Source organism: Ptychodera flava, chromosome 15, assembly GCF_041260155.1.
Source record: "Ptychodera flava strain L36383 chromosome 15, AS_Pfla_20210202, whole genome shotgun sequence".
NCBI classification, from domain to species: Eukaryota; Metazoa; Hemichordata; class Enteropneusta; family Ptychoderidae; genus Ptychodera; species Ptychodera flava.
Window position 1 is genome coordinate 1102045 of NC_091942.1, and position 10708 is coordinate 1112752.

General features: G+C 36.5%; 1 protein-coding gene across 9 annotated transcripts in view; it reads right to left on the bottom strand.

Annotated features, from left to right (window-relative positions):
• Positions 1–10672, bottom strand: part of LOC139150889 (putative pyridoxal-dependent decarboxylase domain-containing protein 2) — a 34457-nt gene extending 23785 nt beyond the window's left edge. For all 9 annotated transcript variants that reach the window (XM_070723329.1, XM_070723333.1, XM_070723334.1 and 6 more), the window contains exons 1-4: positions 10515–10672; positions 5818–5894; positions 4047–4130; positions 282–359 (exon numbers count right to left, since the gene is read on the bottom strand). In XM_070723329.1, the coding sequence (XP_070579430.1) occupies positions 282–359; positions 4047–4130; positions 5818–5894; positions 10515–10634 (359 nt within the window). In that variant the 5' untranslated portion in view covers positions 10635–10672. The remainder of the gene's footprint in view (positions 1–281; positions 360–4046; positions 4131–5817; positions 5895–10514) is intronic.
• Positions 10673–10708: the final 36 nt, after the last annotated feature.

Below are 10708 nucleotides of genomic sequence, written 5' to 3' on the forward strand. Positions count from 1 at the left end.
TAAAACTCTCAGACACTGTAACAGGAAATCTCTACACATGGCGGTACAGAGCTTGTCACATCTGCTCAACAATGGGACAAATTAAAACAGAATTCCATGAAATGTACAGACCAGATGTCCAGTTGAAACATTTGTATCACTGCATGTTAAGTATTATTAATTGCAGACAGTGAATTTATATCGCGTGTTAGAGTGAGATATATTATACAGTAGTGACTGTAAGATCTTGATGATGTTATGAAATTTCCAGCATGGAATACAAAGTTATATTCTCTACTCACGCTTTCTTTTCCTTTTCTTCATCTTCATACATGACTAAATCTTCTATAAGGCTAATTATATCTTCTAGCTTTTGACCACTGTCAGGAGATGAAAATGTTGACAAAACCATAAGGGTTGTTTGAAATTGTAGGAGTACAAAAAATCATGTGTGGCCGAGACAGCTGTGATTGACCATATGCTGATAATACATAGTGTGGAAACAGTTCAAGTGTTGGCAAAGACAATGATTTAATATGCAAATATGTTAATTAATGATTTTCAAAATCAACATCATTATGTTGTTTCATGAAGGATATAAAGATCCAATCTGTTCACGGTCTAGGTTGACATATAATATTGATAAAATGAAAAATGATAGCGTTTAAGTAGTGTGTGCTTTGGGACAGATATTTGGACTCTCAAACTTTTACAATGCCATTTTGGTCTGCTAATTGAGAGGGCTCATAAAGAACATAAAGTTTTCACAAGCTTATACAGCGTTCTCACCAGGCCGCTATTCCACGACATTCTCACATATATTTCTGTTTTGTCGCGGATTTCTTGTGCGTGCGCACCAATAGTGGCAAGCCATTGAAATTATAAACTTTCGTGGAGCCAGCCGTATGGCCGGCCGGGCCATATTATACAGCCAGTACTTCTCACCATGGACGTAAATAATTGATGAGAATAATTACACTTCCTGGTTGGAACCGAGGCAATCTGGAAGTAATGTCCATCAGAGGGCGTACTTAAACCACAGTCACTTGTGATTCGATACACGATGGCCGATGTGAAGTATGCATTACGTATACCACACAGCCGTTGTGTATTGAACCACAAGTAAAAGTGTTGAAAGTGGTAGTCTGACACACTGGACGTGTTCGCGTCGCATGCATACCGGTACATCCACGGAATTTGCGGAAGCTCGAGGCGTCATGGGCACGATCAATATTTTCATAGGCTACGACAACAATAATCTGAACTACAAAAACACAAGAATGAAAGCTCCATCCCTAAGGAATTACACAGTGTTCTCCCCAGGATTTTGTGAGAAGAGGGCGAAGACGTGGTGCGAAGCACCACAAGCGACCGCGTTAGCGGTCGCGGGGGGAGGTCAGGAGGGGGGTGTCCCCCCTCCTGCCGTTGGAGCTTTTGAAAAACAGCGATTAAAATGGTGTCATTTGGTGGCACTTGGGGAGTATTTTTTTCAGATTTTTTTCGTATAAAAAACTCAAAGGAAAGGAGATCTGAGACAGTGTACCATAACTTTTATTACAGTTCACTGATTTCAATTATGAAGATTTCATTTTTTTGAAAACAAAAACGTAGCGAGAGACATACATTTATTCATCGATGTCAAAATTATCACCATAACACTCAGGTTTGGGGAGCATTTTTTCAGATTTTTTTCGTACAAAAAACTCAAAGGAAAAGAGATCTGAAACAGTGTTCCATAACTTTTATTACAAACGAAAATATAGCGAGTCTAGAGACATACATTTATTCATCGATGGCAAAATTATCACCATCACTCACGTGTTCTCATCCTGATACAAGTCCGACCGAGCCTAAAATTAGGTTGTTTTGCTTTTGGAAGGAATACACAAACGAAATTCTAACCTCCTATAAAAACTTCAGTGTACTCTGCTGTCCTTGGTTACCCTCCAGCTCCTTGCCATGTTTACTCAGCTAAGTCGGTTACCTAATGCACGGTCCCTATGGAGGGACCGTGGCTAACGTAACGTTACGGACTGAGCCATGCAAATATGGCTGCCTTCGATGAGTTGCACATGGGCTTATGATCTCGGATGACATCACAAACTCGCGAGATTTGCAAGATCGATGAGAATTACGTTTGCAGTCTGCAGGATCGACGCTCACGCTCGCATTTTGCTTGTAAATCACTGTCAACTTTTTTTCCCCGTACATTTTATTGTTTTATTTTTCAAAAAATAAATCTTTTTCATTTCTGGCAAGGGGGCGCTCGGAATTTACAAGAGGGCGCCACGCCCCTGTTACCTTATTCAGGGAGAACACTGATTACATGAACATTTTTCGAAAACAGCGAACTCGAAGCTGGTCGCATTATACCGTGGGTTCTGCATGGCAACCAGGGCATGGACGGGCATGACGTTACAGTGTTCGTGCCGTTGAGATTCAGTCGATTTTTGTTGTCGAAAAATAACGCAACTTTGTCTGAGATAATTTTTAGGTCTTTGCTATGTTTGAAATCATGTATAAAAATTGTGGGAGGTACGTGTTGTGTGATGTCATCAGGCATTTGCTCCATTCCTCGCCCAAGCGACCTATTACCTACAACTGGACATGATTGACAACTTGCCCACTGCCGATTGATGATATTATTCCAAAAGTAGTTTAGAGGTTTAAATTTGGACTAGTTGGAGAAAAGTTCTGTTATTTTGTAAATAATTATCAATTTTTGGCTTGCGCATGTGATAAGTATATTATATTGGTACGTGAGAACATGGATGTCTTTTTTTTCCATGCTTCGATCAATTGGCAAAATTTGTAGCCTTGGCTGGCAACCGAAATTTCGCGTCAAAATGTAATGATTGTTTATAAACATCATAGGGATATGTTTCCTAATCTAAATAGATGCCACAGCACCAACTTGGCCTGTTCCTTCTGCTGACTGTGAAAGGGGATTTAGTGTGCAAAACAATTTAACTTATGACAGAAATCAACTTGGTGCTGAATGGCTGGACACTCTAGCAACTATTATGGTACAGGGCCCCGAAATGGACTTTAACACTTGGAAGAACAAAAGTCCCATAGACTTTTCATTAAAAGGCACTGATATTCAATATCAGTTGATATGTTTACAGAGTTTTTATAAAAAAGTTGATAAGCTGAAAGAGTTATTGAGTCCTTTATTTTTTCCATGCATAGTATAAGGTTTGTATTTGCAGTTTGACTTTTTTAACATATTTATATATTGTCTCACAAAAATCATCTGTTGTCCCGCTTTTTTGGTCAGCGGGACAAAATGTCTCACAAAATATTTTTTTTCTGGTGAGAACACTGCTTATACCGTATTGTGAACTTTGAAAATTTTATTTTTCCCAACAGAGTTAACACAGGGATGGCTACAATTTTGAATTCAAATGTTGGAAAAGATTGGGTAATTTGTTTCTCTAGTACCAGATATCACATGGGTCTTCTGATTTTTGTTCTTGATACCAAAAGGAAATGATGTAAATTTTGCTTTGGCAATATTGGGGCTACAGTTTAAGTCTTTCAATTTTGAGGCTTAAGAGAAATTTCACATCTCATTTTGCAACTTACACTTTTACTGACATTGCATTTTCCCTGAATGTAAAGGAAGGATTTTTATTGATTGAGATTATGATTTGTGATTGAACACTTCCATTGCAAAAGACATGATTTTTTTGGAAATATTGATGCTATGATTCATTGCATCAATTTGTGATAATTGCCTGGCTGAGAAGGTAATACCAGTAAGCTCATCTTGTGATGTTAAAGATAAAGCACTTGTCTTCTAAGATTTCAAAGCCAGTAGAATGTGTCACACAATCTGCATGTGTGAATGACATTCCCTTCCATGTGAGAGCAGTGGGATTTACAGCTGCTTTCCCCAGTGATCTACTCACACTGTTCTGTCTAAGAATTATCTGATAATGATCGATTCTCTCAATGACACAGAAAGTAAAGTCAGGTTTAAAGACATTACCAATACAAACAGGCACTTATTCCTGGAATTCTCAGGTTATACACTTCCCTTTTGATTTTCCATAAGTTCTTACCTTCCTTCCAATGGTCCTGGAATATCTTGTCTACCTTTGATATGTCTCATTTTCCATTTTTCTTCTCTTTCTTTTTCCATTTGTCTATGAAATGAAAGAATGGAAAATGTGAAATGACAGGCACACTTGAATACTGATCATTATAGATATAACTAGGTTCAGTGACCTATATCACCTGACAACACCCTGAATCATGTGATCTCACAGACTACACAGAGAGGACTGAAAGGAAAGAGAGGACTGTGCAATGAAATTTGATGTTTGGGCGTTTGTGTAATGAAATTTGATGTCTGGGGGTTTGTGCAATGAAATTTGATATCATGGGGTTTGTGTAATGAAATTTGATGTCTGGGGGTTTGTGTATTGAAATTTGATGTCTGGGGGTTTGTGCAATGAAATTTGATGTCTGGGGGTTTGTGTAATGAAATTTGATGTCTGGGGGTTTGTGTAATGAAATTTGATGTCTGGGGGTTTGTGTAATGAAATTTGATGTCTGGGGGTTTGTGCAATGAAATTTGATGTCTGGTGGTTTGTGTAATGAAATTTGATGTCTGGGGGTTTGTGTAATGAAATTGATGTCTGGGGTTTGTGTAATGAAATTTGATGTCTGGGGGTTTGTGCAATGAAATTTGATGTCTGGGGGTTTGTGCAATGAAATTTGATGTCTGGGGGTTTGTGTAATGAAATTTGATGTCTGGCGGTTTGTGCAATGAAATTTGATGTTTGGGCGTTTGTGTAATGAAATTTGATGTCTGGGGGTTTGTGTAATGAAATTTGATGTCTGGGGGTTTGTGTAATGAAATTTGATGTCTGGGGGTTTGTGTAATGAAATTTGATGTTTGGGCGTTTGTGTAATGAAATTGATGTCTGGGGGTTTGTGTAATGAAATTTGATGTCTGGGGGTTTGTGTAATGAAATTTGATGTCTGGGGGTTTGTGTAATGAAATTTGATGTCTGGGGGTTTGTGTAATGGAATTTGATGTCTGGGGTTTGTGCAATGAAATTTGATGTTTGGGGGTTTGTGTAATGAAATTTGATGTCTGGGGGTTTGTGTAATGAAATTTGATGTCTGGGGGTTTGTGTATTGAAATTTGATGTTTGGGCGTATGTGTAATGAAATTTGATGTTTGGGCGTATGTGTAATGAAATTTGATGTTTGGGCGTTTGTGTAATGGAATTTGATGTGTGGGGGTTTGTGTAATGAAATTTGATGTTTTGGGGTTTGTGTAACACTGTAATGAAATTTGATGTTGCAGAATTCCTTGTCTGCATCAGTATGAGGTAATGGTGTCAAGGTACTTCAAGACAACTGGAAAATTTGTTGAGTATCAGTGTTTAAACACACATCCCAAGATGAGACACCAGTCTATCTTTGCTGCTGAAGGAACTTCAAAGCTCCTCCTCATCTTATACTTTAATGACTACATCGTAAAAATAAGAAAGCTCTTTGTTTTTCTAATATTTTCACAACCAAGGCTTTACATGTACATAGATACTATAAAAATCCATGTATACTAATTTAGAACCAAGTTCAAGGCTATATTGATCTGTGGTATACAGCATATATGAGCATCTGTGAAATTCAATACCAAGTGCATTATAGTATGCCATTTTAAACCTTCAATAAAATGTGAACATCAAGCGGTAAATCACAAACCAGTCCACTGACAGATCCATAAACTCTTATAAGATTTGCTACCTTTGATTCTGATAGATCCATACAATCTTGTAAGACTCCTAAAAGACCGCTGTTCTTAAAATTGTCACTTACTTGCTAAGAGCATCAAGTTCTTTAAATGCACCCTGCATTTGTTGACTCATCTTATTTATTGCTGGATCAATAAATAACTGTAAATAAAAAAGAAGAAACATATTTCAATTATTCAATATTTTTAAAATGTGACATTTGCAGCAATTCACCTGTCTTCATGATTAAGGTAGTATGCGCCTCAAAAGTGAAAGACAAACTGTTGCTTAAACTTTCCTTAAGGAATCTTTCAACTATTCTCTTTCAAAATCAAGAATAAAAATCAGGGGTCACCGTGCAAACTCTAGTACTAGAGAAACATGTAACGGTAATTCAAAGGGGCTGCCATCCCTGTGTTAACTCAATGGAGGAAAAATAAAATTTTAGATTTTCGAAAAACTGAGCCAGTGAAAGTTTTTCTTTCTCCATGAGCCCCCACAAGTGATAGATTAGAAAAAATTCTAAAAGTTTGAGTCTGAATATCTGTCCCTGAGGCGCCCTCTATCGTGGGAGTGATGTACAGGTACATGGACATTCAGTGCCTCAAAAACAAACACAAACATCACTTACAAAAATAAGGCTAACTGCTGGATATATCCTACACCAATGCAATGACAGTGTTGTTACCAAAATATTCCCCTAAATCTAGGTTTTCAGAAAATGTACAATTTACAGAGGTTCTGAGCTTATTAACCACCAGAGAATTGTTAGATTAAAAAGGTTCATTTCTTGTCTTGGAACCTTAAGACAGAATGTTTCCCAAGATGTATGAACAACAATCCTATGCAGCTTTTTTGATCATGTTTGATGATGTCTACTGTGACTAGCTGACTTTCAGAAAACAAATAGTGGTAAAGTTTTACAACCAATGAAACAAACACAAGTGTATGGCAATGATCATTGCAGCTGCTACAGTAATATGAATGAATGTGTGACAGTTGTACAGTGTCCGGCACAAGCTGAATAGCAAGCTTTTTTTATTTTTTCTTGTTGAGTGTAATACATTGATTTTGTTACATTAATATGCGTTCACAGGGAAATGAATAATGGTATGAAAAAATGAATAACATTTTTTGTATCACTGTTACTTCTGTTTAAGTGAAAGTGCTGAACATAAGTATGGCAAGACATTCTTGTTTTAAGGATGTGTGCAATACAGGACCACAATAATTAATATATCCATCGTACTGGTACTGTCTAAATATTCCTGTGTTTCCTCTGCCACTCTCAAATTCGTAAAATTACTAATTTTTTAGATGATTTACTAATTTTTTTCATTGTTGATTCGTAAATATACGAATGCAAGGAAGCAGCTGGTTGATTGAGAGCTGAAGGCCCCCAAACCTCAAAATAGTTCTGTCTAAGCACATGTTGTATTTAATTTGAATTTGATTGAATGATATTCCGTATTGGAACGGTTAAGTTTACTTATGAATTTCAAAATTTACGAAAAGTTTCAATACCCAATTCGTAAATTTACTAAAAAATTTCAGAAGCCAGAGGAAATACAGTATTCTGATTCAATAAAAGCATGTTAGAAATTATGTTATCAATAATAACAAATTTTAAAACTTAAAATACTCTGTCTGTTATGAGATTGAAGAGGGGTGTTTCTGAAATGTAAAGACTTTGATGATGACCCCTCACATCCGTAAACTAGCATACGAATTCTCATGGTACACTATCCCAACCCTGACCCCCTCTGTAGAAAATAAAAAAATAACAGATACTTTAAAAAATTAAAAAATTATACTTTTAGAAATCAAGATGAAAATTTTGACATTATCTCGAGCAATTTTGCTTGGAGGATTTCTATTCTTGTTTGAACAAATAAATATCCTATTGCTGGATACATAATCATCTGAGTACAAGTCTGCTTTTGTTCATATGGAGACTGGAATTAAACTGTTGGCTATGTGAAATTAATAACAGAGCACTGAATCAGATCAGAGTTCACTGAATCAGTATAAGCTGCTGATGTGCATTTTGATACTTGATAGTTATACTTTAACAGTTTATACCCTATTTCAAAATGTACTGGTATCCACCTTGCATCTATACTCTAGAAATTTTGCAACTCACTAAAAAGATCCAAGAGAAAGTTTCTCTAGGGTCTATAGTAAAACACAATGATTGAAAACTTGTTAAAACTAAAGTTCAATTCAAAAAGTATATTTCTAGCATTTGAATTTTGAATTTGCTGAAAATGCACAACATAAGAAAATAACACTGTGTAAACAATTTGTTTTCTATTGAAACTGCAAGTTTGTATGAATTGCATTCTGTGGTAACCAGCACACTGTTCTCCATTCAGTCAAGTAATCCTGGCCCCTCTGTCCATGGTTGACCTTAGCTTGTGCTATTAAATCATCACATACGTGGACATATCACCTAAATGTGTATTCAATCATAATGACAATAATCTGGTAATTTTTCAGCTAAGTGTCTACAACATCTGTTGAATTTCCAAATTTGTCAACTGACCCACTCTTAACAATACTACACAGTTTACTGTCCTAATACAGCAATCAAAAAAATCCAAAGCTCTTTATTGTTGACAAGTCTGCATTTAAAGTTTATCGTTTCCTCTTAAGCTTACTTTGACTATAGACATAACATTTTCTATCTGACAAATGTCAGATAATTAAAATTACAGGAATCTTTAAAAGTCAATGATGAATGTACAGACAGAGTTCCAGGTGGGTAATTATATGCAAAGTGACATCACAACATTCTGTCTTGTATTGTTATTGAACCTGTTTTTAAATTAAAAATAATAGCGCATGTTCTCTCCCTTAGGTGTTCACCTTACAGCAATGTTTAACCTTTTATCTGCTAGACGGTATCACTTCCCCATCAGCCAACTCAGTGAAAAGCAGCATTGAGCCAAAACCATACAAATTTCAACCCATTTGGTTTGGTCCATTCAAACAGCTTTAGTCCATAAAAATCATGTCAACAGTATCTATGATTTCAGGGTTCTTCAAATGTTCAATTTTTTGTTAAAATGCACCAAATAGGACATACTAGGCTTCACAAGCTTATTAACAAGCTAGGCCTGATGGTGAAATATGAGCTTGGCAGGAAAAGGGTCAATCTGATCATAACACTGTACAGGCAGGATATATTGAAAATTAACGAGTAGATTTGCACTGTGTGTTGATGCAATGACAGCTAGGATATGTACTGTCAGTTTGTCAATTTCTATGCTCTAAAACTTTGGAAATCCAAACTTACTCTAAGGTGTGTCCATGTGGCTCATGAACAGCTTTTCATTAAGTTAAATTTTTACAAACTTTTCTTGTCTGCTGTTTGTGTGTGAAGTAACTTTGGAGACTGTGGAGTAAATAAAGCTTCACCCTCTTGTTTTGTGTGATAATCACAAATTAAATTTTTCCCATAGAGCTAAAACAGAGTATGATATGGTCAAATAACAGTAAATTTCTGGTAATGTCTTTCTCTAATCACAAACTTCGCACGATGACCCCCATCCACCCTTCCCCACAAGTGTAATCTTGATTGCAAAAGAGATAAGTTTCAAGTTTCCTTCCCAAATGTTTACACATAAGTTCAAGTCTTTCTGTTTGTTTCTGGTGAGTATTCCACAAAGTAACATAACAACAATGTTCTACATGTTTAGTCTGTTTGTGATTATACATGCGCTCTTTCACTGGTGCTTCACAGAGAGTCAGTCCAAATTAAACTATCAGATTTTTCATCAAGAGGTGCAAAGTATAACAAAAAAAATTTGCATTCTCCCCATCACATCACTGGTGACTTGTTACCACTGGGAGTTGGAAAATATAAAAGGATATACAGACAAAGACCAAAATATCATGCCTACACTGGAACATTAATAATTCATCAGTAAATTCACTGTGGCACAACTTAAAATGCTGAATGTATAAATACTCTACATTATAAACAATACACAATGTGAACATAAATAATTATAAACATTACAGAAAGTGAAAATCTCTGTACAAACTCTTTTTTACTTTTACTATTGACATAATTGAAAAACGCACATTTAAAATGATTCGCCTTTGTATTCTAATGCCTGTCATTTGCACCGCTTTCTTTGGATAATGTAGGACAAACAAATTTGTTGATTGTTGGGCAGAAGTTCGTTGGTTGTTTACACTTTCAAAATGAATGCAACGTACGTCACTAGTCACAGTCGGGTTTCTTCAGACGAACTGATGATGTGGCGGTAGAAATTAGGGCGATGGCACGAACTATTTTTATGTAAAAGCAACATGGTAACATGTAGCGAGAGAAGTTGCAAGACCCCCATTCTGGAGTCAAATTTCCGTAAAACCTGCACTAAGTATCTAGTCACTATCATTTTGAGACTGACGTGACAGGGATCTCATATTTTGTACACTCTACAGAATAACACCCACACTCCGTTGCACGTTCTGTAAGTGTAAGGTCAACAAAACGAAGCGAAACTTTGCCAGTGCAAGCTAAGGGAAAATTGACAGCTTATACAGATGACAGCAATTTTTTGTTCAATCTTAAGGGGAGTAAAACTATGATAAGAAAAAGAACAGTTCTTCTGTTCTTGAGAGCGATTGATGTTATCGTGCTATGACAAGCAATCGCGAATCGCAGAGTAATCAATCGTACATTGAAAACATCCCATCCCGGAACTTCGTGGTGAATTGGGCTATTTAACGGATTCGGTGGAAAACATTTACAAATTTAGTGTGACTCACTGAGGCGAATTTATCTTCGATAGTCACTGGCTTCTTCTTTTCGCTTCCCTTCTCCATTTTAGCCGGTGAAACCGGTGCAGCAGCTGCAGCCTCCTCTCCAAGAGTCATGTTTGTCGCCATGTTTGATTCCACGCTGGCAAACCGACCCCTTAGCTTATTTGTTTCTAATGCATACAATGAGAACTTATCGAGAG